The 25,891-nt window shown below is 42.1% G+C and overlaps 1 protein-coding gene across 5 annotated transcripts in view; it reads left to right on the forward strand.

The window, feature by feature from the left end:
- RELCH (RAB11 binding and LisH domain, coiled-coil and HEAT repeat containing) overlaps nt 1-21,883 on the forward strand; it is a 110,086-nt gene extending 88,203 nt beyond the window's left edge. For 4 of the 5 annotated variants that reach the window (XM_034762085.1, XM_034762086.1, XM_034762087.1 and 1 more), the window contains 2 exons: nt 6,545-6,615; nt 20,019-21,883. In XM_034762085.1, coding sequence (XP_034617976.1) covers nt 6,545-6,615; nt 20,019-20,139 — 192 coding nt within the window. In that variant the 3' untranslated portion in view covers nt 20,140-21,883. Of the gene's footprint in view, nt 1-5,457; nt 5,586-6,544; nt 6,616-20,018 lie in introns of all 5 variants that reach the window. The other variant, XR_004644638.1, reaches the window with a different exon arrangement.
- Nucleotides 21,884-25,891: the final 4,008 nt, after the last annotated feature.

The raw sequence follows: 25,891 nt of genomic DNA on the forward strand, positions 1-25,891 counted from the left end.
CGGGGTCCACGGCGCCGGGCCGCCGGGGGCCAGCGGTGCTGGGCGGGCCGGGGGTGCTCGGCCGGGGGCCGGGGACCAGCAGTGCTGGGCGGGCCGGGAGTGGTCGGCCCGGGAGCCGGGCCGGGGGTGCTCGGCCGGGGGCCAGCAGTGCTGGGCGGGCCAGTGGTGGTCGGCCGGGGGCCGGGCCCGAGCTGACCCAGGCTGGAAACACCGGGGGGGCTAGCCTAGGCCGCACCTCCTCCCCCCACACTCACCCTTACCTGCTTCAGGCTTCCCGCGAATCAAATGTTCGCGGGAAGCAGGGGAGGGGGCGGAGACTTTGGGGAAGGGGCGGAGTTGGGGCGGGGCCGGGGCCCCGTGGAGTGTCCTCCTTTTGGAGGCACAAAATATGGTAACCCTAGAAGTGGCAGACATGCTAAATATCATTTTTGTTAGTTTTCACCAAAAAGGTTAGTAGAGTTTGGACGTCTAACATAGTGAATGCCAGCGAAAATGAGATAGGATCAGAGGCTAAAATAGGGAAAGAACATGTTAAAAATTACTTAGACAAGTTAGATGTTTTCTAGTTACCAGGGCCTGATGAAATACATCCAAGAAGCTGACTGAGGAGATATCTGAGCCATTAGCAATTATCTTTGAAAGTCATGGAAGATGGGAGAGATTCCAGAGGACTGGAAAAGGGCAAGTATAGTGCCAATCTATTCAAAGGGGAATAAAGACAACCCAGGGAATTATGGACCAGTCAGCTTACCTTGAGTGCCCGGAAAGATAATGGAGCAAATAATTAAGCAATCAATTGCAGACACTTAGTAGATAATAAGGTGATAAGTAACAGTCAGTATGGATTTGTCAAGAACAAATCATGTCAAACCAATCTAATAGCTTTCTTTGACAAGGTAACAAGCCCTGTGGATGGGAGTAAGCAGTAGATGTGGTATACCTTGACTTTAGTAAGGGTTTTGATAATGTCACACATGACCTCCTCATAAACAAACTAGGGAAATAAAACCCTAATGGAGCTACTATAAGGTGCATTTATAATTGGTTAGAAAAGCATTCTCAGGATAGTTGTCAGTGGTTCACAGTCAAGCGGGACGGGCATATCAAGTGGGGTCCCACAGAAATCAGTCCTGGGTCCAGTTCTGTTCAGTATCTTCATCAGTGATTTAGATAATGGCAAAGAAAGTACACTTATAAGTTTGCAGATGACACCAAGCTGGGAGGAGGTTGCAAGTGCTTTGGAGGATAGGATTAAAATTCAAAATGATCTGGACAAACTGGAGAAATGGTGTGAAGTAAATAGGATGAAATTCAATAAGAACAAATGCAAAATAATCCATTTAGGAAAGAACAATCAATTGCACACATACAAGATGAGAAATGACTGCCTAGGAAGGAGTACTGCAGAAGGGGATCTTCGGGGTGATAGTGGATCACAAGCTAAATGAGTCAACAGTGTAACACTACTGCAAAAAAAAAAAAGTGAACATAATTCTGGGATATATTAGCAGGAGTGTTGTAAACAAAACAGGAGAAGTAATTCTTCCGCTCAACTCCATATTGAGTAGGCCTCAACTGGAATATTGTGTCCAGTTCTGGGTGCCATATTTCAGGGAAGATGTGGACAAATTGGAGAAAGTCCAGAGAAGAGCAACAAAAATGATTAAATGTCTAGAAAATATGATCTATGAGGGAAGACTGAAAAAAATGGGTTTGTTTAGTCTGGAGAAGAGAAGGGACGTAACAGTTTTCAGGTACATAAAAGGTTGTTACAAAGAGGAGGGATAAAAATTATTGTTCTTAACCTCTGAGATGGGTGAAGAAGCAATGAGCTTAAATTGCAACATAATTCAACCCTGGGGGAATCCCAGGAGACTCTATTCTGTAGAAGTTTTAGGCCCGTTCTTCAATACTTAATAATATAAACCCTGCTTCTGGCTGTATTTATATTTTAATAAACTTTGGTGTATCTTTTTCTGGTTTTGGTTCATGGTCAATAAAATCTGCATCTTGTATAAGAAATAGAATTGGTAGTGAAGAATATTAAGATGGGGGACTTTCTAGCTTTAGAAGGAAGGAATCTGACTCTGACTTCGGAAGGGTGAGTCAGGAGTGACAGTAACAATCTGAACATCAGTCAGAGGTGACGAGTTGCACTTCCCTTACCCCAAGTGCTCTTGGAGATCTGGCATGGGTCAGTCAGTGTATGCACAGAATGAGTTGAATGATTGTAGGGAGTGTCTACAAAAAGTAAAGAAAAATTAAAAAGCTGCAGCAGATGAAAGTTGTGTCTAGTTTCATTTCCTCTCAACCATTTTATCATATTCAGTAATGGCTTATATTATCTGAAAAAGTAACCTTTTGAGGAACATATCTAGGATTAAGGTAAAAGATTGTGCGTTGCCATCATTGCATATAGTTGAACCAATTAGTTTTGTTTAGGTTTATGTATTAGTTTACAGAATGTGTAAGGTTTAGGGCTTTGGTAGGTTGAATAAGAGGCCTTAAATTGAAGCTAAAGAACTTGTGTACACAAATTTGTGTACACATGATCTGGAAAAGACTAAAGAATTCAGATTCATATTAGTACGTCATAACTTGAAGCAATTTGATCTTGAGACGTGCTCATCAATGACTTGGCTTTCTATCAACTCTGGCCATGTTGTCCAACATACTACTTCAGACACCAGTGTGATCCATTGGATCACAAGGGCATGTCTTTGACAATAGTACATTCATTTTGGTCTGCAAGAGAGTTGCTTTTGTCTGCTAGATGAAGTCCAAAGTCAGCATACATTGGTATATGTCCAAGAAACAGGGTTTCTAAAATCGGTTGTCATGCTCCATCCCACGGCAGATGTTTGTCTTGATGGATAATATAAAATGCTTTATTTTTCAAGGGTGAACACAGATTTTGTCTTTCCTCTAGTGTAGACTCTGATCCATGTTAGTAGGCCCGCATACCCACCCAGTCTTCCCCAAAATCTCTCAAATGTCCCTAGGCATAATTAGACTTCCTGAGTTTGATAATATTGAGTTATCTGGATTGGACAGAACTATTTGGCTGTCAGATTGCTTGTGGCATTTAGGAACAAGTTCAGGAGTGAATCACGCTCTGTTCAGATTGTCTAAAAGGCTTGTATTCAATCCTGTGTCATAATGCCAGATGAGCTGTGGGCCAGTTCCACTTGGTTTTAGGCAGTGTCTGACAAATGTCTCTGATTCTGAAATTCCTAAAGTTGCCACATGAAACTCTATTTACATGTTTTTTTCCTCCCTACTTGTTTTGGGAAAGAAGTCCTCTACTTAAGACAATTAAATATTGACAAATTTAATAAGTGTTAATATACAAATGCAAGAAGTTTAAATACTAAGATGGGGGAATTTGACTGCCTGAGGATATTAATATAATAGGCATCACAGAAATTTGATGGAATGATGATCAATGGGACATGGTAATACTAGGGTACAAAATATATCAGAACGATAGATAATAATCCCACCATACTGGTGGATGGCGCTACTATTTGCAAAAGAAAGCGTAGGGTCAAATATGGGGGGGAAAAAATCTTAAATTAATCAAACAGTACCACAGAATTTCTATGGATAGAAATTCCATGCTTGAATAATAAAGGTATAGCAGCAGGAATACTCTTGCAACCACCTGACCAGGATGGTGATGGTGAAATGCTAAGGGAGATTAGAGAGATTACAAAAACAGTTGAAATCCCCAATTACTGGATTTACTATCCCCAGATTGACATTTTATCTCCTGATTGGATGTATAGATAAAATTTCAGGACACCATTAATGATTGCTGGATGGAGCAGCTAGTCCTGGAACCCACAAGGGGAGAGGCAATTCTTGATTTAATCCTAAAAGGAGTACAGGATCTGGTCCAAGAGATGAATATAGCTGAACCGCTCAGTAATAATGTAATTAAATTTAACATCCTTGTGGGGGGGGAATACCAAAGATTCCCACGACAGTAGCATTTAACTTCAAAAAGGGGAACTACACAGCAATAAGGAGGCTAGTTAAACAAAAGTTAAAATGAACAATCACAAGAGTGAAATGGCTGCAAGCTGCATGAAAACTTTTTAAAAAACACCATAATAGAGGCTCAAACGTTATGTATACCCCAAATTTTAAAAAAAAGGGCCAAAAATGATGCCACCATGGCTAAACAGAGTAAAAGAGGCGTCTAGAGATAAAATCGTATCTTTTAAAAATTGGAAGTGAAATCCTACTGAAGGAAATAAAAAGGAACATAAACTCTGGCAAGTCAAGTGTAAAAATATGATTAGGCAGACCAAACAAGAATTGGAAGAGCAAAAGAGACAAACTAACATTTAAAAAAAAAAAAATTAAGTGCATCAGAAGCAGGAAGCCTGCAAAACAGCTGGTGGGGCTACTGGCGATTGAGATGCTAAAGGGGTACTCCAGGGAAACAAGGTTATTGCAGAGAAGCTAAACAAATTCTTTTCAGTCTTCACTGCATAGGATGTGAAAAGCCATTCTTTTTAGGTGGCATATTTTAGGAACTGTCCCAGATTGAGGTTTCAGTAGAGGATAAATTGACCTGTTCTTTTCATTCTCTCTGAAGCATCTGGCATCTGTCAAGACAGGATATTAGGCCAGATGGACCAATGGTCCAACCCAGTATCTGTTCTTATGTTTATGTAAGTAATCAGCTCTCCACCATGGGGTTAGTTATGAATCAATCTCTTGAGAAAGGATCTGCAGTGGCTTTCTCTATAAAATCCTAAAATGTTTAGGTCCTTGCTGCATTAACCCATGCCTTTCTCCTTAGCCGATAACATGGCAATTGTGGTCATTCAAAGTATTAAGGGTGGAGAAAGTGGGACGAGGCTACTGATCACATATTTAGTGCGGGGTTCCCTATTCTGGAAAGCATATGGAGTCCTGGCTAGGTGCTCTTTTATATATTTATAGATCCGAATACATTTAAGATTTTGTTCTTTTACTTATATAACTTGGTACAATTTAGAAGTTTGAATACACTTTTTGGTTCAAGATAGGAAGCCTACTTACCTTTTAATTGGAGTTCTGAGTATATTGCCTCTGCACATTCATACTTTCATATTTAGTAGTCCTCCAAGCACTAGTATGTTCAAAATAATGGAAGTCAACCAGAACCTCAGTCCTGCATATAACTTCATACCACAGTTGAGGGCTGGATCTATGTGTGGATATGGCCCCAATGATTGCTCCTTTCCTAATGGTGCAACGACCTCTTGACACTCATGTGTATTCTCCCAATGGTGTGGATCTCCTGAGATGGTAACAGCTCTCAGAACTTTAGTAAATTTTATGTCCATCTCCAGCCCTGTTTTATCCTTAAACTCTGAGACTGCCAACAGTGATATTGGTAGCGATGGTGACTCTTTTGATGCAGGCACCTTATTGCTGCATATTTTATCATTCATTCTTTAGGAAGGTTGAATGATTTCATCAGGCTTTGGCTATGTCTGAGGCTTTATGATTAACTCAATAGGAACCAAGAAGTGAATGAAGGAAAGTCCTTGGCTTTCTGCCAAGCCATGAGCCAGTGAAAGCTTCAGGTGATTAGTTTGTTCACTAGATTATAAAATACGTTTTTTAATGTCAATCCATGCATTGTTACTGATTTGCATAACTGTTCCAACTGCAGTTTTTCTATTATGTTAAAGACAGTACGTTAGTGTTTCAGCTTTCATTTGTATTATCTGTGGTGAATGTGTTGTATGCTTAATTCCAGAACACAGGATCTCTGCTAAAACTGACTCCTTTTCAATCAGCCACATTCAATGCCTAACATTTGCGCGCACACACACGCACATTAAGAATGTTTCCTCACTTTAGAAATACAGAAACTCAGACTACTTTTTTCCACATTCAGTCTTAAAGATTATCTGTAAACCTCTAAAATAAGAATTTTTAAAGGAGGTGCTCATATGCCTCAATTTATAGCAACACTTACAGACACTATTGTAATGATGCACCAGCTTACAATAATACTTCCTTTCAATAAAAGAACTGTAGCACAGGATACCATCTCAACTTTTGTCATCTTTACTTTGGTACAAAACACTTCTAACAATAACTTTAAGGGTTAACACTATAAGTCAAAACCAAGAGGGCAGATGCAAATTAATTATAAAGATTAATCTGTAGAACAGAAATGTAAATTTTTTTATAAATGTTGCATTGAAAAATGAAGTACAGCTATGGTCAAAGATGAAAAATTAGAGTGGTTGTGCTTTGATTCATTACAAGAAAGGCATCTTTGAACACAGTAACTATCTAAATAAAAATGTCTTCCTTGAAACATTCTGAATAGTCTCGATGCTTGTAACCAGAGAACAGTGTCATTAGTTATTATATTTTCAAGCACCTTTAAAACGCTAATGCACCCTTTAAGATTCTAGCTCTTCCTTAGTTTATGCTAGAGTTAGAGGTTTTTTGGTTTAGTTTTAACCAGAAATATTAATGTTAGAAGAACATACCTTTCAAATCTTATTTTCCTCTTTGGTGATTTTAGGTTATTTTAAGCTCCATGATAAAGGAGTGTGAACAGAAAGTGGAAAACAAGACTGTCCAAGAACCACAAGGGTAAGACATCCACTGCTTTTTGGGGAAGGGTGAAGGACACCAGCCCTTCTGGTTTTTTGTTTGTTTGTTTTTTTAATAATGGTCAAAGAATTTTGCGGGTGTCTTCCTGAATGCTGCTGTTCTCTAGTCTAAGGCTTGCACCTGTGAATCCTGTTTTGACATGATCTATATTTAGAAGCAGATTTCAGGAACTTTGTCCGAACTCAGGTTGTGGTTGTTGCGTATCCAATATAAAATGTAGGGCAGTGCACTTCCATCTACTTGGTGGAAATGAAGTTCTTGTTTTCGCATGTTATTTTGTTCTTATGCTTCTGACCCATCAGAAGCAATAATTGAAATATTGTCCTGTGTCTAATAAGGCATAGATGCTAACTGGCTACTGAAAGAAATACTTTTGAACATAGTCAATGACTATTTTCAGGACTGAATAACTTTTTCAGCATAGTAAATGAGACTCTTTAAGTTGTGGGAATTTAGCAGTATTGGCTGGAAAGGCTTATAAAGAGAGAAAATAGTCAAATGACAAAGAAAGAGATTTGGGAGTCAGTTCCCAGCTCTGACACTGATTTTCAGTGTGACTCTGAGCAAGTCACTTAACCTCTCTCTCGCCCTATCTGTAAAATGTTGGTAAAACTACTTCTCAAGGTGACCAGGCTTGATTCCGTCTTTCCTAATTTTCAAAGTGATTTGAGAGTTTGTCAGTGTATGTTCTTGAAGAGAACTATTTTTGATGTGGAGGAGAATAGGCTTCAAACACATCTGGTATAGCCCCTGGGACATTGCTATTAGTGCTTACGATATTGTGCACCGTTTGTAGCTGATAGTGAATAGATCATATAACGAGAATTGAACAAATCCTGCAGCGGTTAGCATCAGACCAACACTTGAAGACTTGACTTTGAGTCTACGGAGACTTAAAACAATGCCTAGGTTCTAAGCCAACTTTTTTCTCGGTCGTAGTGTATGAAAAGTGAATTGATTCTGGCTAGTCATAGATACCTGTTATGAGGGAGAAGAAATGCAAAGACTTTATAATCTTTGCAGAAAGAAAGCAGCATTTACATTTTTGTACTTTTTTTGCTTTCCTAACAATATGGCTAAAGATGGGAGAGATCATATTGGGCTAGTAACCAGTATATTTTCTAGGCTCAAACCTGCCATGTGCCATACTACATTAGTAAACTGAAACCAAGGAAGTGTAGCCTTTCAGAGCTTTATTTCACTGTGCACTCTTCACCTTTCATTGTACTCCTTCACTACCTCCATCTCTTCCCATTCCTCTGGGTGAAATCAGCAGAACTGCGGGGAGGGAGAGCCAGGCATGAAGTGAAATAATTCAAAGTACCGTTGTTCTTCAGTGATCTTAATGTTCATTTGCTTGTGAAGAGTAGCAGAAGGTGGAGGAGCAACACAACAGGCAACAAAGCAGCAAGGGAGAAGGAAGTAGTCATTATTCTGCTTTGGTGACAAAGCACTGGTTATTGTGGTTAAAGCCTCAGGCACATTCCCTGTTTCAGAAAAAGTAGTAGAAAACCAGACAGGAGGGACGGGGAAAGCACTTGGAGTGAAGGGCTAGGAGGAGCAGAGCAATATAACAAAAAAAATAGATCAGAGAAAAGATAAGGAAGGCAGAGGTGACAAAAACTTTGACCGGAGAAGAATGAGAAACTGAAAAGAAAAAGAATAAAGTGGATACATTCAGAGATCTCCCTGGTGTCCTTTTTTGGGTAGGACTAGGAGGAGAAGCTGTGGGCCTGGCTATAAAGCATTTTAAACAGTAGCTCTTTGCTAGTGATTCATTCCTAGAGTCCATGCCCCATTATAAGTGTTGGTTGCAGCACCTGTGATAAGAGGGCTTAGCTTGGCCCCAACACAGTCTGCCACAGTACCGCCTTAGTAGATTTTGAAAACCATAAACATGTTAGTTACCCCCATTCAGCCAGTCCTAACTTCATTTCACAATGAGAAGCACCTGTTTTGCAAATGAGCACTCTTTACCAGGGGTTTCTCTTCACTCTGTGCCCTCTATACCTTTTAGCTTGTGCCAGCAGCAGCCACAAAGGGCAGTTAGAGCACAACATTTTGGTGTGCTGTGCAACTCTCCTGCAGACTGTGCTGCGATGCAATGTAAACATAGCCTAGGTTCCTTTGGGAAGATGAGAGAGTTGGCCTTAAGTCAGAAGCAACTCTCTTCACTTAGAAACATTGATGGGCTGCTCTTTTTAATTGAACAGAGGAGTTACTTTTGAGGATGATAATGTGTTCTCTTCTACTAAGTATCTCTTTAAGTGAACAGGGTTGGTTTTGAATAAGACATACTGTTATCTCTCTGGAGCTTTAGTCTAATGGTGGTTTTAGATTAACTGCAGTTTTAAAAACACATTAGTAAACAGCACCGTAGTAGCAAAAAACTTGAATCAAAATGTAACATTTTACAACTGAAGAAAACGTTTTGATACCACATTGAGTACTTCCTGTGCAGCATGGATACAAATATAAGTATTACGCGTGCATCAGTGACGCTGCATCCAATTAATTTCCTTCTTGAATGCTAACTACTGAGAAGTAAGATTGAAAAAGAGAAGTCTTCACAACGTGTCACGCTTGTTTTCTTTGTTTAACCTTCCCTTTTTTGTATCTTTTTCAGTACTAGATTTTTGTTGCAATATTTTTTCAAAAATGTGTCGAAATTTGATAGAAAATATTTTATGACTTAAGATATGTCCACGCAAACTTCTCGGTCCTCCTAAAGCCCAATCAAAACTTGGTCATTTTATTAGAAACTTTAGATACCTCTTAAGTGTTTTTTTTTTTTAAAATACATTTAAATCCTTTATAAAAATTTAACCAAAAGATAATCAGGTTACCAGTGTTTAGGAACGTGATGCAAGGACCACTCTATCCAAATACATTTACAAAAAATAAAATGAATCAAAATCAGTTGTAGACATTTATTTATTATTGCTCATCATATTTTCATCTTGTATTAGAAAGATGTTGTTGTTGATTAGAGAGATTCTGAGATCACAAAAGAAATATGCTTTTGTGATTTAAAAACAAAACATATGAAGTATTGTAAATCCTAAAGCTCTTTATAGACCGTTTTTCTTAAACTCATTTTTATATATGACAAAAGAGTTTGATCTTAAGTGACCAACTTTTAAAAAGTGATTTTACAAAGTGCACAGTAATATGAACAGATTTTCTGAATGTTTTGGCCCGAAGCCTCACCATATATTAGGGTTACCATACGTCCAGATTTTCCCAGCCATGTCCGGTTTTTTGGGCCTCAAATCCCCGTCCGGGGGGAAATCCCAAAAAGCCGAACATGTCCGGGAAAATTGGGACATGCTGGGCCGGGGGTGCTGGGGGCCGGGCCCGGGCCGGGGGTGCTCGGCTGGGGGCTGGCCCGGGGCTGGCACCCCACAGCCCGAGCCGAGCCAGGCTGGAGACGTCGTGGGGGGGCAGACTGGGCCACGCCTCCTCCCCCCACCCCCGCTTACCTGCTGCCTGCTTCAGGCTTCCCACGAATCAAATGTTCGCGGGAAGCAGGGGAGGGGGCAGAGTTCAGGAGGTGGGGACTGTGGGGAAGGGGCGGAGTTGGGGAAGGGGCATGGGGGCGGGGCTGGGGGCCGGGCTGGGGCCCCCTGGAGTGTCCTCTTTTTGGACACTCAAAATATGGTAACCCTACATAAATTGAAGGGAGTACTGTATTGCATGTAATATATGTGGACTTTAGTCAAGTTAATGTTTAAACACTACTTTTCTGTGTAATGAATTATATTTTTATGATAAAACAGAAGAACAGTTGCATGGCTACATCATTTAATAACATAAACTACTGGCTTTTAAGCTGTTATGATTAAAAAAAACCCCTCAGACTTTTGAACCAAATTATAAGGTTTCTCACCTGATCAACACGTTTAACTATTTAAACTTGGTAATACTAGATATATTTCATAGATATACATCTCTACCCCGATATAACGCGACCAGATATAATAGGAATTCGGATATAACGCAATAAAGCAGTGCTCCGAGGGGGCAGGGCTGCGCACTCTGGTGGATCAAAGTAAGTTCAATATAACGCGGTTTCACCTATAACGCGGTAAGATTTTTTGGCTCCCGAGGACAGTGTTATATCGGGGTAGAGGTGTACTTGTTTTTAAATGTTTCCACCTGTCTGGGTTATAAGAATGTTATCTGTGAAAATCTGAACTTTAATGTTCCCAATTCTGAACTTGTTCTAAGTTCTAAGGTATTCCAGAAACTGACATTGTCTTAAGCTGTGACACTGAGTACGTTTTCCAGATGTGAAGAGCTCTGTGTAAGCTTGTCTCTCTCACCAACAGAACATATTACATCACCCACTTTGTCTCTAAAGTTCTGATGTTTCCCTAAACCTTTGTTTTCATACAAGACTTTCAGAATGAAAATAAAATGTCTTTCAGTGCGTATTGATTAGTTTACCGTGTAGCATAGGGCCTGATATCCCTCAGTTTAAGACTGGTTTTCTTTTGCTGTTTCCCAGCCCTTGGCTTTCTTCCTCTTCTGAAGCTAGTCCAGTGCATTTCCTTTCACTGTTAATGCGTGGAATACACTACTTTCCCGTCTAAAGCAGCTTTTTCTGGGATAGACTTGTATAACATAGGTTGAAGTGACTTCTAGTTCTTGAATAGCTGGTATTAAGTAAAAGTTTTGATTCTTTATATAATCATTATCCCCTTCTTTGATAATCAATATCCCTTTGATTTGACTATGAAATCCAGCTTGCATCTTTACAATACAGTTTCCTTAGAGCCGCTAAGCTAAAAGCAAAGTATGCTAGCAGTGGTTCCCAGACGGATCTACAGATTGCTGCTGATCCACAGAGCTGACTGGTCACATGGCTCTCCATGTTTTCAGACTGCTAAATATCATTAAATGGCCATTTAAAATATATTAAATACTTTCCTAATATTAAATTTTGAAACTGTTGCCAAAGAGATTTTTTTAGATAACTTTTCACTTTTGCAAGGTTATAAATCATGAAATTATGCTAAATTCGCTTCATCAGTGTCAGATCAGCACAATATATGCAGAGCCATTATGTAAGAAGGTGATTTTTGTCATATGCTGACTAAAGAGAGACACATTGTGAGCCCAGGTTTCAAACTTGAAATGAACATCTAGACATCCAAATACAGATTTAGATGCAGAATTGGACATTGGGAAATGTTAAGTTTATAGAATAATATTAAATAGAATAATATTAAATAGAATAAAGTTTAAGAATAATTTTGAGACAATTTGATGTTTCATTTTATGGCAAACAAGTTTTTCAAAGTATTCCTACAGCATATGAGCGTATTTATGTATGTAGAGGCCCTAGTCATGGGTCAAGGCCCTATTGTAACAGGCACTGTACAAACATATAAATAAGGCAATCCCTGTCCGAGCACTTAGTCTAGGATAATAGCAAGACTCAATAGCTAGAAGAAAAAAGATCAAAAGAAAGGGTTGATAGGATGCTGCAATAGTACAATGAACATGTTATGTATAATAAACTAGCTTTTATGGCGTAAGTGATAATTTTATCATTTAAAAATGCATTTCTGTATTCAAGCAAGTGAGGATGAGATGTAAAGTACTTGCATGGATTTTTGTTTGTTTATGGAGAAAGGAAAGAATGTAATGTCTCCTCTTTGAGTGCCCCTCTGCTCCAGGTAAAGAATATTCTTCTTCGAATGATGGTCCATATATGTATTCCAAACGTGGGTGTACATATGCGCCATGCACCAGAAGGTTTTCTTAGCAGTCTCCGTTGACCTGCATGTGCATCGTGCCTCCCCTCATACTCCCAGCTGAGAGTATAATAGGCTGTACGGGTCGACGCCTCTCCACTTCCCTCTTACTGCTGCATGGCCTGAGTCAGAACCCCTGTTCCTTCACACTGTTAGTCTTTTAACTAAGAGAGTGACTTCACTAGTTTGATTATCATTCTTGTAGTTGTGCTTTTGTTTTGTTTTTTGGTGGGTAGCATAGATAATTGTATACAGTCATTGTAGTTAGTGATAGCAAAACCCCATCTGGGGTAAGCTTTCCCCTCCCCCCACCCTCTCGGGACTGCTCCGTGCTCCGGGGTTTAAAAAACGTTTCTTGTCCATGCTCATTCTTCATGAGCAATGAGCACCAGCAGTGTCTGTATTGTCTCAGGGAGGCTCACATTGCAGCTCGTTGCACAATTTGTAAATCTTTCCCACCTCAGACTGAGGAGTTTTGCCTCCAAAAACATCTAATGGAGGAAGCCATGAGGCCACGTGCTCACTTAGATCCGGAACTGTTGGTGCCATGTCCGTCACTGGTGGTGAGTACTCCTCCCAGCACTCCACATGCCCCAGAACTGGTGGTCAAGGAGAAGCCCATGCATGAGAATAAGAAGCACTCTCATGGGCATAAGAGCAGGTCCCCATTGAAGGCTGCTCCTAAGCGCATTGTTTCCTCTCCGAACCAGGTCAGGTGAGATGTCGAGTGTTGACTCAGCCGCACTGGTGTCCAAGCTTCCACGGATGGAGGGATGGAGGTACCTACAGTCATCCCTATACCTTCCCACCTGGAGTTGGGAGTATCACCCGTCCTGCTGCCACCTCCATACCAGCCAGCGCCACAGACACCGCCTGTGTGTTCTGGCGCCTCCAAGGGCACTCCTCGGACTCCCAGCCGCTTGGAGCGCCTTCTCCTGATGGAGGAACTGGTGCTGCCCTAACCACCCTCTCCAGCAAACAAACTGCTTCTGCCGGACAGGCCTCTGTTGGCACTGCACCACGGCTCACTGGTTCCACTGCTGCCAGAGCCTTCTTTGGAATTGGAGAAATTCTCAGAGCCAGAACCTGCCTTATCCACCAGCATACAACCCAGCAGCAAGGGTTTGGTACCGGTATCTGTGGGGCTCACCGCATCCCTCGGGGCCCATCCCTTGGCCATACTGGGCGCCCTGGAACCCATACACCAGTAATATCCACCCTACCATGCCTCTCCCCCCCCACTCTGCCCAGGCTCCTCCACCAGCACCATCGAGCTCCGAGGAATAAGTGGACATGGAGCCGTACCACCAGTTCCTACAGCCGCTTCCTCCTTACCGGATGAGGTTCTCATTTCTCCCTCCCTGTCTCCCCCAGACAATCACAGGCAGTATCAGGACCTGTGGCAGTGGACCTGGGCAAACCGCTGGAGGAGGTACAGGACCAGCTCCCAGACATCCTCCAGCCTCAGGGACCATTGAGGGTGGTGCTCCCTATCAATGATGCAATCCTCCAACCAGTAAGGGTAGTGTGCACACCGCTGCCTCCTGCACCCCCACACCAAAGTGTGCAGAGCAAAGGTACTTCATCCCAGCTAAGGACTTTTTCTTCTTCCAGGCCCTTCTTCCCCCCTAGCTCTTACATTGTGCACACAGTGGTGGAGTGGGCACGCCAGCACACACACAAGTACACCCTTCCAGACTGAGCAGCCAAACAATTGAACTTTTTTGGGAGAAAGGTCTGTTCCTCTGCTGTGCTGCAATTTCAGATTGGTAATTGCCAGGTTCTGCTAGCCAAGTACAATTTTAATAACTACCACAGATAGCGGAGTTCAGGGACAAGCAGCAGCAATTTCAGGTGGATGAAGAGCGCCTGGTTGCCAAGGTGAGCCTCCAAACCGCAATTGATGTGGCTGACACATCCTCTCACTGCCTTGCAACTGGCATTGTAATGCACCGGGACTCATGACTCCAGTCATCTGGCTTTCCTTGGACGGTATAAACTACTATAGCGGACCACCGCTTTGATGAGGACAAGTTGTTTTAGTCAAAGACGGACAAGTCCCTTCACTTGTTGAAGGATTACAGAGCCATGTTACAATCCCTGGGGATCTATACAATGGCTCTAAGGCACAAGCAGCAACACCAGCAGTTCCTCCCCTACCTGGCCTAACACAAGCAGCAACAGGAAGCCCCATACAGACGACACCAGTCCCAGCAACAGCGATCCACAGCCTCTGCTATGGCCGCCTCCTTGACCCTCTCCCACCAACACTGCAATTCCCAGTTTTGATGTGTTGATCAAGACCTGCAAACCCGTGGGGCCTCATGTCCTCTTCGGGGGGGCAATTTGCACTGTTTGCCTACAGTTGGGGCAAAACCACGGACCATTTGGTACCGGAGGTCATCCACCACGGATATTCCATAGAATTTCTTGCTTTCCCCCCACATTTCTCCCCTCCTCCCCTTCTCCAACAGGAAGCAGATGCCCTTCTCACAAAGGGAACCATAGAGTATGTGACCTCTCCCTACGCAGGGAGAGGCTTCTAATTCCCATACTTCCTCATCCCAAATTAGGGTGGAGGGCGCCCACCCCATTCTAGATCTTTGGCTACTAAACATCTTTATCAGAAAAGCCAAATTCCATTTGGTGATGCTGGCATCTGTTATCCCTTCCCTTCTTTGAAAAGTCATGGAAGACTGGAGAGATTCCAGACAACTGGAAAAGGGCAAGTTTAGTGCCAATCTATAAAAAGGGTAATAAGGACAACCCAGGAAATTTCAGACCAGTCAGCTTAACTTCTGTACCCGGAAAGATAACAGAGCAAATAATTAAGCAATTAATTTGCAAACATCTAGAAGCTAAGGTGATAACTAAGTCAGCATGGATTTGTCAAGGACAACTCGTGTCAAACGAACCTGATAGCCTTTGACAGGGTAACTAGCCTTGAGGATAGGGGGAAGCGATAGATCTGGTATATCTTGACTTTCGTAAAGCTTTTGATACTGTCTCTCATGACCTTCTGATAAACAAACTAGGGAAATGCAACCTGTTTGGAAAACTGTTCCCAGAGAGTAATCAGTGGTTCAGTCATGCTGGAAGGGCATAACAGGTGGGGTCCCACAGAGATCAGTTCTGGGTCCAGTTCTGTTCAATATTTTCATTAATTATTTAGATAATGGCATAGAGAGTACACTTATAAAGTTTGCGGACGATACCAAGCTGGGAGGGGTTGCAAGTGCTTTGGAGGTTAGAATTAAAATTCGAAATGATCTGAAGTAAATAGGATGAAATTCAATAAGGACAAATGCAAAGTACTCCATTTAGGAAAGAATACTCAATTGCACACATACAAAATGGGAAATGACTGCTTAGGAATGAGTACTGCGGAAAGGGATCTGAGGGTTATAGTGGACCAGAAGCTAAATATGAGTCAGCAGTGTAACACTGTTGCAAAAAAAGCAAACATCATTCTGGGAGTGAATGAAGCATTAACAGGAGTGTTGCAAGCAAGACACGAGAAGTAATTCTTCCACTCTACTCCATACTGATTAGGCCTCAGCTGGAGTATTATGTCCAATTTTGGGTGCCACATTTCAGGAAAGATGTGGACAGATGGGAGAAAGTCCAGAGAAGAGCAACAAAAATTATTAAAAGTCTAGAAAACATGACCTATGAGGGAAGGTTGAAAAAGGTTTAAAATGTTTATTTAGTCTGGAAAAGAGAAGACTGAGAGGGGACATAACTGTTTTCAAGTACATAGTTGTTACAAGGAGGAGGGAGAAAAATTGTTGTTCTTAACCTCTGAGGATAGGACTAAAAGCAATGGGCTTAAATAGTAGCAAGGGAGATTTAGGTTGGACATTAGGAAAAACTTCCTAACTTTCAGGATGGTTAAGCACTGGACTAAATTGTTTAGGGAGGTTGTGGAATATCATCATTGGAGATTTTTAAGAGCAGATTAGACAAACACCTGTCAGGAATGGTCTAGATAATACTTAGTCCTGCCATGAGTGCAGGGGACTGGACTAAATGACCTTTCGAGGTAACTTCTAGTCCTATGATTCCCCATGGGGCCTAGTTTGCTGCTCTTGACATGAAAGACATCTACTTCCACATCAACGTTCACCTGACCCACTGGAAATTTCTCCGTTTCCAGGTGGGACGCTACCACTACCAATTCTGAGTCCTCACTTTCAGCATAGCAATGGCTCCATGGGTCTTCACAAAGGTCTTCACTGTTGTGGCAGCTCAAATGCACTGCCTCAGCTACTTGGTATATCTCTACCTGGACAGCTAGCTCCTTCTCGCACTATCCCAACAAGAACTCATCTCTGCCATCCTTGCCCTTCGTGCTCTCCTGACCTCTCTAGATATCTGCCTCAATGAGGAGAAATCAGTGCTCATACCTACACAATAAACTTTATTGGGGCGTGGCTCGACTCAGTTGCGGCACAGGCCTTCCTTCCAGCAGACTGCTTCACAACGCTGACAGCCATAGTTGTGGAACTGCACCACAACCCACACACCACGGTCCACCATAGCCTCTCCCTCCTGGGATATATGGCGGCCTTTATATCCGTGACACCTCACACACCTCTACACATACATTGCCTCCAATTCTGGATCCTCTCCATCTACACACCCCCACATGGACCATTTGGAGGCCAGAGTCACTGTCCCCCAGATCGTTCTGACCTCCATCACATGGGGGACCAACCCTTCCAAGGTTATGGTCGGTACTCCCTTCACCTCTCCCATCCTGCAGGCCATCATCACAGCAGACATCTCCTTGGGGACTAGGGGGCCCATCTAGACCATTACACAGCCCAGAGTTTCTCTACGCCAAAAGAGGCCAGAGTGCACATCAATGTGCTCGAACTGAGGGCAGTCCATTTTGCATGCCAGGTGTTTCTTCTCATTCGATCCCACCACATTCAACTACTCTCCAACACCATCACAGCGGTAGTGTACATCACCAAGCAGGATGGCGCCAAGTCTCCCCCTCTCTGTTCATAGTCCATCCATCTTTGGAACCAGTGCATCAAACATCATGTGAAACTCCAAGCAATGTACCTCCTGGGCACCCAAAATTCCCTGGGCAGCGTGCTCAGCAGGACTCACTACCTCAACCATGAGTGGGAATTGGACAATGCCACTTTTCACTATCTCTTCCTCAAATGGGGCACCCGATGGTGGGATCTCTTTGCCACTCATGAGAACCGCAAGTTGCCCCTTTATTTTTCCAGGGGAGCCATGGGGGGAGGACTCACAGGGTGACACTCTTCTCCTGCCCTGGACAGGTGACCTCTGCTATGCCTTCCCCCATTCCCATCCATCCGTCAGTGCCACACAAGGTTCGATGGGACTGAGATACTGTAATACTCAGTCTCATTCTGATCTCCTCACACAGGATTGGGGCTGAGTCCAGCATACCAACCTGGGCCCTCTTCACTTTGCAGCCTGGTTTTTGCTTGGGGATCGGGGTAGACTTATCTTGCTCCACTTTGGTATGACACATCCTTACACAAAGCGAGAGGGCATCCACCAGAGCCTGCTACCAAGTTAAATGGAGACCATTCATATTCATCTCATGGTCTCGCCTCTGTCACCATCTATTGAGTACAATCGCTATAAATATCATTCTCAATTACCTCCTCAAGCTTGAGATGTCAGGCCTTGCCTCAGCTCTATACAGATCTACCTGGCAGCCCTTAGTGCCTTTCGCCCCCAGTGGAGGGTGCCTCTGTGTTTATGCACCCTACCACCATCCGCTTCATGAAAGGTCTCCTCAATACCTTCCCACCAGTACTCTGGCCCACAGCCCAGTGGGACCTTAATCTCGTTCTTTCCGCTGTCACAAGACTGCCACTGGCTTGAAGGGTAATGTGCTCCCTCTCACATCTCTCCATGAAAGTCATGTTCTTAGTGGCCATTACCTCAGCTAGATGGGTCTGCGAACTGGCAGCCATGATGGCTGACCCCCCTCCCCACTGTATTCCATAAGGATTGTTTCCTTACAGCTACTCCTTAAGTTCCTGCCAAAAGTGGTGTCAGAGTTCCATCTTAATCAGTGCATTCACCTCCCTGTTTTCTGTCCCAAACCGCACGCCTCCCATGCACACAGGGTGCTGCATTCCCTCAAAGTCCGCCATGAGTTGGTGTTTTGACTCTGCACCTTTCATGCATCAGCCAAACTGTTTGAAACCATTGCCAACCAGTCCATGGATCAAGCCTTCTCCTCCCAATGAATCTCCAAATGGGTCTCTGGGTGCATAAACGAATGATACACGCTATCTGATGTACCGCCGCCTGATAGTTACAGTGCACTCTACACGAATGCAAACCGTCACATTGGCCTGTCTTGTGTGACATCTGTCAAGCAGCAACATGGCACTCAGTACACATGTTCATCTCCCCCTACATCATTGCCCAAGGGGCAGCTGTGGATGCTGCAGTGGGCTGTGCCATACTGCAGACTGCACTTCCTCATACAACCTTGCACCCACCTCCACACTAATCACTCTTGCTACTCACTCATGTTTGGAATACCGGTAGGGACCATCACTTGGAGAAGAGGAGGGAGGTTACTTACCTGTAATTGGAGATTCTTCCAGATGTGTGGTCCCTATTTGTATCCCAATACTCGCCCTCCATCCTCTCTGCTATGAACTGGTCTAAGCAGGAGTAAGAGGGGGTCACTGGAGAGGCGTCAACCCGCACAGCCGATTATACTCTCGGCTGAGAGCACAAGGAGACGCACGTGTGGGTCAACTGACACTGCTAAGAATACCTTCTGGCTCTGGCGCATGGCACACGTGCACCCACATTTGGAATACCAATAGGACCACACATCTCGAAGAACCTTCAGTTACAAGTAAGTAACTTCCTTTTTGGCTTATGGGAGAACAATTTATAACTAATTTTCACTTATTTGACCTGCCTTGACATCCAGGGATGTTTGAAATGTTGGTATTATTTCTGATTGCTATATGTTTGATTTCAGTAAATTCATTTTTTTATGGACTTGGATGGTGTAAGCACTTGGATAATTATCAAATGGTCAGAGTCTCTGCTGAACTTTTATGAGGACTCCATTTTAATTTTAGTAAACCTTGGTGCTGTATTATGTGGAAAGAAAGTTTGTCTTGACATTTTAACCACAAATGTCTTGATGTAGTACAGGAAGTGCAGCACATTTATTAGCACTTATTCAAAAGATATTCAAAAGAATATGTAAATGCATTTTAAAGTTCTTCAGTAGGACTCTGTTTGAAGGACCTCTAGGGCTACTTTTTCCTGGAACTATGAAAACTACCATTTGGGAAGAGTGTGCTATCAGACCCTGAGGTGCACAAGTAATATAGAAGCTTTGATGGTACTTGAGACACACTACCACTGTGGAGGCTGGAAGGAAATTGTTGTTTGGTATGTAGACTTGTCAACAAAGTGTGTCCTTGGGTTTGGCTTTTTCATAGCTATTCGTAACAGCCTAGTCTTTCATGATTTTTAAACCATGAATGTGCTGATAAGACACTTACGTTGCCTATTAAACAGCAAACCACAGCATTCTTTGCGGGGTTTTAGTTCTCTTATGTAACTAATTTCTTAACTCTTTCCTAGCTCAATGTCAATTGCTGCTAGCCTTGTGAGTGAAGATACAAAGACCAAGTTTTTGAACAAAATGGGCCAGCTGACTACATCAGGTGCCATGTTGGCCAACGTGTTTCAGAGGAAGAAGTAAAATTTGGAAAAGAAATTCAAATAAACACTAAGATGGACCTCATGCAGACTGGTTCCTTGTACTTGAAGTACTTGCCTTTTTATTTCCCCTGTCTGATGTTCTTGTAGTATAATTTTATTCTAACCTCCAAAGATATTTGCACTGCTTTTGAATATCGCTGTGTATCTGTTAATTTTTGGGTTAACTGTGGTTGATATAAAACTGAATTCATAGTCTGTACCAAGTCCCTGTTCTGTGTTCTTGTCTTTCCAGCATTTTTTTATATAGTGAAAGGTATTTTTTATTTTATTTTCTGACAAGATTTCGGCAAATATCTGTATTATACACGGAGCTATTACAATGGTACTTAAAATGTAAATTTGAAGTCATTGTCATAAAGTAATAAAAGTGGAGATTACTTATGTATTTAAATTATAAAAAAGTAGTGCAGCATTTTTTATGTTTCTAAAATGACAAGGAAGAGCCACCAGCACTAGTCTCTGCTTTTTGGATTGTGTTTTTGTAAGTACTGTACATTTCCAGTCTAGCGGAATTGCAGCACATAATGTATAAAACTGCTTGCACTGCATTGGTCTATGGGAAACATTCAGCATTTCAGATGCTTCAGTGCGTATTCTGTAAGTAGTGTATCAGATTCTCCAGATAAACCTCTTCTATCTATTGGGGATTTTTTTTTTTTTTTTACTATAACTGAAGCACTTTAACTATTAGTCTACCTACTGAAAGGCACATGCCCTGATTAAAGAAAGTAAATTGATGATCAAGATTAATCTTACCAAGTAGTCAAGCTTAAAGTGTCTGAGTTCTCTAGGGTCTTGTAAGGTCCTCAGGTCAGAGCCAATGCACTGCACTAGAGATGTCTACAGACAGAACTATACGCAAAAGCAAAAGAGCAATCTCATCTTCCCCTCGCTGCACAGTAGTGTGCAGTATGATGGCTAAAAGCAATAATTAGATTGGTTAGCTTATCTAACTCAGTTCAGACTTTGGAAGAAAATATTTTAAATAATAAATTAATGACAATTTGTGACATACAAAATGTCTCTAAAATATTCTGAAGTAGATTATATACGTGTTTATAAAATCCATATACCTATTTTTAGAGAATAAAAGCAATCTTTAAAAGCAGTGTCTTTAACAATTAGGGGTTTTTTAACAACGAAACATTGACAAAGCATCTTCACAAATTCCAAGTGTGTCCTTGTTCTTATGGACACTTCCACTATATTTTGGTTAATGTAAGCATCTGAATGTAATCTGAAGTGCACGTGTCAAACAAAAATTCTAAATGGAAAAAGTGAGATTCTCTGAAAGTGTCACAGTACCATTAGAATTTGATTGTATTAACTTTTTTGGCAACTGGGGAAGTGAAAAAAGTGAATAGATAACAAAAGGATAGATTTCTGAAACAGAATGTGGATGTAGTGTTCCCCATGCACATAGCTAATACCCACTACTGATATTCTTAACTACATTGTATCTTTGCCTAATGGCACTGGATGCACATTGCCCAACATACTTGCAAAGTGAGAACCTGCTACACCCACGTCACAACAATCCTTTTTACACTGTACAGAGAGGCCTTTTAACAGACAGCTCAGTTCCTTCCCATAGTTGTTACCATGAAATAACTATGCTCTTACACACTATCTGACTGTGAAATGATGGAGACATTCCTGAAGAATTGGAAGTGGCTAACTTTCCTGTCAATTGTTCTGTTATAAATAAAGAGTTTTGCATACGAGCCTTGTATGTTTATTTCTAAGCATCACAAAGAAAGATTGCTACACCCAAATGGCTGCAAGGAATCTCTTCAGTTTCCCTCCAATTTGTGTGTGTGTGTGTGTGTGTGTGTGTGTGCGCGCGCGCGTGTCTGCGACCTACCTACAGGCATGTGTACTTTATTAGTTTAACTGATCTACGAAGTATGCCTGGCACAGATGTGGGCCTCATCTTGAAAAGGCAGGAGATGGAAAGTCACACAGGAGTTGCTTTCCCATAGCAAACCTCCACATTTGGAGAGCCTGGAAAGGAGTGGGGCACAGTTGCAAGGTCCATCAAAGTCCTGAATGCTTCATGAGGTCCCAAGGACGCCTATCAATTATGTTTTACATCTAAGCAAATTCTAAGACTCGGGATCTGTGTGCAGCAATACTGGCATAATTGGAGTCAAATGGAATGTTTGTGAATCATGAGAAATTACAGCCCTCCATATACAGTCTAGTCAAGCATTAAGTAGTATTTTTATGGACTCTGTTTGTATGATTAAGTAGGCTGGAGTCTAGGCAATACCTATACAATTAAGAGCGAAGAATTGAAGTTTTGTGACCAGAGATAAGTCTGTGTGTGATGGATGGGTATGCCTGTCAGTCAGGGCAGTGCCATGGGTGCACAGCTGAGATGTTTAAACTTGTCTATAATTACACACACACAAACATGTTGAAAACATTCAAAGGTGCACAGTCAAACATTGAAAAGTTAGAAAATGCCAAAATTAAGGTTGCCTGTGCATCCTTAAATCAGCCATGTGCGTATGCATTTTGATAGTGTTTAATTATATTAACTCACACTATTTTTTCCACAGGTACCCTGCCTCAGTCAATGCACTGAAGGAACATTTCTCTCAATTAAGGAGCAACTATTCCGTATTTTATTTTCTTGTTCTGTGTGATGGAATGTCTTATTTACTGCACACTAGACAAACATTGCTCTGAATAAAGACATTAATTTCTGCATGGTTTTTTCTGTGGTGCTCATTACTACTGTATCTGAGTGCATCACAAACAAAATACATTTATTTTCACAACACCTGTGTGAGATGAAGGAGTATTACCCCCATGTTACAGACTGGAGGCACAGAAAGGTCAAAAGTATACAAGACTTTTCAAAATATACAGCATTGTATAGCACATTTTATATGTTCAAAGCACAGCTCCCATTGACTTCAGTTGCAGCTGTGAGTGTTCAGCATTTCTGCAAATCAGACCCTAGGTTTCAGATGAGGCACCCAGAAAATGGGGAACACACAATTAGTGACCACAAGTGAAAAGTTTGGTTTAAGTAGGGTGACCAGACAGCAAGTGAAAAATCAGGACAGAGGGTGGGAGGGTAATAGGAGCCTATATAAGAAAAAGACTCAAATTGAGACTGTCCCTCTAAAATTGGGACATCGATCACTCTAGATTTAAGTGACTTGCTTAGCATCAAATAGGAACTGTCTCTCACAACCAGGTATAGAATCTAGTTCTTTATGGCAGCATTTAACCGCCTTAATCATGAGACTCAGTTCTCTGTCTACAATCCCCTGCCTCATTCACTTACACCTTCCAACTTCTGCAACATACCAAGTAAAAGTTATCTATATAAGTCTCCATTAATACAAAAGCTGATTCATCCCCAGAGCAGATTCATCCTGTGCACTGAATGAGGCAGGGATCCTGTGGAAAATGTTGTGTGTGATCATGTAATTAGACTATCAGAATGTGTATGCACAATGTGGCAGAATTAAGGTTGCATTTGGCATTTCCTAGTTTTTTCAATGCTTGACTTTGCATCCTTAATGTTCTTTTACAGTACTTGTATGTGTAATTTCCTAGGGATTTAGAAAAACAACCTGAAAAATAGAAATCCCATAATGTGCTATTATATTGACACCCCCGTAGGTCATCAGCAGGGCTGGGAACTTCAGATTCTTCACACAGATCTCTGCCACCTGAGCTTACAGTAACCTCAGTGGTTCAGAAGCCAAATTAGTGATCAACATTACCCAAAAAAGCCACAGTAGCATGAATTCATTTAACATATATATAATAGCTTTGGTTAATAATTAAATCACTGTTTCAATATTATGTGCTATAAAGAGCCGCAGGAGATACATTAGTCACTTTTGGCTCCCAAGCCTCAGTTCTGAGTATCACTGCTCTATTTGGACTAGCATTTGAGGGGAATGGAATGCTTTGTCAGTGGGTTTCAGATATTTGCTGACAAAGGAATGGTGAGTTTTGACTCTTGGGTTCCGAGGCCTCATACTGCCTCTAGTAAAACTTTCTTGGAATTCCTAAACATTATAGGTACCTTTTCCAGAGGTGAAAGTAAACCGGTATGGTATGGTACAGCCCGGACCAGACTGGCTTCTCTAGGCTGGTGATTTAAAGGGCCTGGGGCTCCTGCTGCTGCGGGGAGCCCCAGCCCTTTAAATCACTGCCGGAGCCCTGCCCCCGCTACCCCGGGGCACCAGCAGCAGAGCTCGGGCAGCGCTTTAAAGGGCTGAGGGCTCCCTGCAGCGGCCGGAGCCCCGGGCCCTTTAAATCCCCATGGGAGCCCTGCCACAGCTACCCCAGGGCTCCAGCAGTGGGACTTTGGCAGCGATTTAAAGGGCCAGGGTCTCCCTGCTGCTGGAGGCCTGCTGCCGGACCCCGCGGCCTTTAAATCTTTATTTAAATACCCTGCCTCTTCCAATTGAGGCCACGCCTCTTTTGGTTGAGGCCACGCCCCTGCTCAGGACTCCGGCATACCGGTAAATCCTTTAACTTACTTTCACCCCTGACCTTTTCCAAACAAAGTATGGGTAATTCTATATTAGATCTCATTCTAACAAATAAAATGATCGTAGAACTAAAAATTTGTGGTTGCCTAGGTACAGCTGATCATGACCTAATTATATTTGTTTTGTGCTAACCAAATAGGTCTGTTATTAGACAGGGATGGTAAAATAGTAAGTGTAGAAAAGTGAGAAGCATTCAAAAATATGTATTTTATTATTGCAATGCTAATTGAAATAATTGCTATTCCAGCAGCAAGAGAAGTTGTTAAATAGCAACTGCTAACGAATGCTTTAAATCTGCAGGGCCAGATAACTTGCACCCAAGAGTTTTAAAATAGTTGACCGAGGAGCGCTCTGACCCATTGATGTTGATATTTTACAAATTGTGGGATACAGAGGAAGTTCCAGACTGCAGGAAAACAATGAATGTGCCAATACACTTCTACCTCGATATAACACTGTCCTCGGGAGCCAAAAAATCTTACCGCGTTATAGGTAAAACCGTGTTATATCGAACTTGATTTGATCTGCCAGAGTGCGCAGCCTCGCCCCCCTGGAGCCCTGCTTTACCGTGTTGTATCCGAATTCGTATTATATCGGGTGGTGTTATAACGGGGTAGAAGTGTATTTAAAAAGGATTAATGGGATGACCCTGTGTATCTATAGGCTGGTTAGCTTGACGTCAGTCCTGAACAAAATCCTGCGCATCTGATGTGGAATGGAAGCAGTAAAGATTTAAAGGTTTGTTTTTATTGTTTGTATTATTGTAGCACCTAGCAACCCTAAAAGGACCCCATTGTGTTAGGAGCTGTACAAACAGAACAAAAAGACAGTCCATGTCCCAAAGAGCTTACATCATTAATGCCAGTCAACACAGTTCACTGGAAGTAGGCTTTGTGGAACTTGATGGGAGTTTTTAAGAGAGGTTTGGCTGGCAAAGGTAACTGGTGCCATAATATACTTGGAGTTCTGTAAGGTATTTGACTTAGTACTGCATAACATTCTGATTTAAAAACTAGCACTATACAGAATCAGTTCAGCACATATTGGATTAACTGTCTGGCTGATCTAAAAAAATAAAAAATTGTAAATAGTGAATCATCATCCATCATCATCAATCCCCTGCACTCATGGCAGGACTAAGTATTATCTAGACCAGTGTTCTCCAACCTTTTTATACCCAAGATCACTTTTTGAATCTAAGGGCAA

This window comes from Trachemys scripta, chromosome 2 (assembly GCF_013100865.1).
Source record: "Trachemys scripta elegans isolate TJP31775 chromosome 2, CAS_Tse_1.0, whole genome shotgun sequence".
In the NCBI taxonomy this organism is placed as follows: domain Eukaryota; kingdom Metazoa; phylum Chordata; order Testudines; family Emydidae; genus Trachemys; species Trachemys scripta.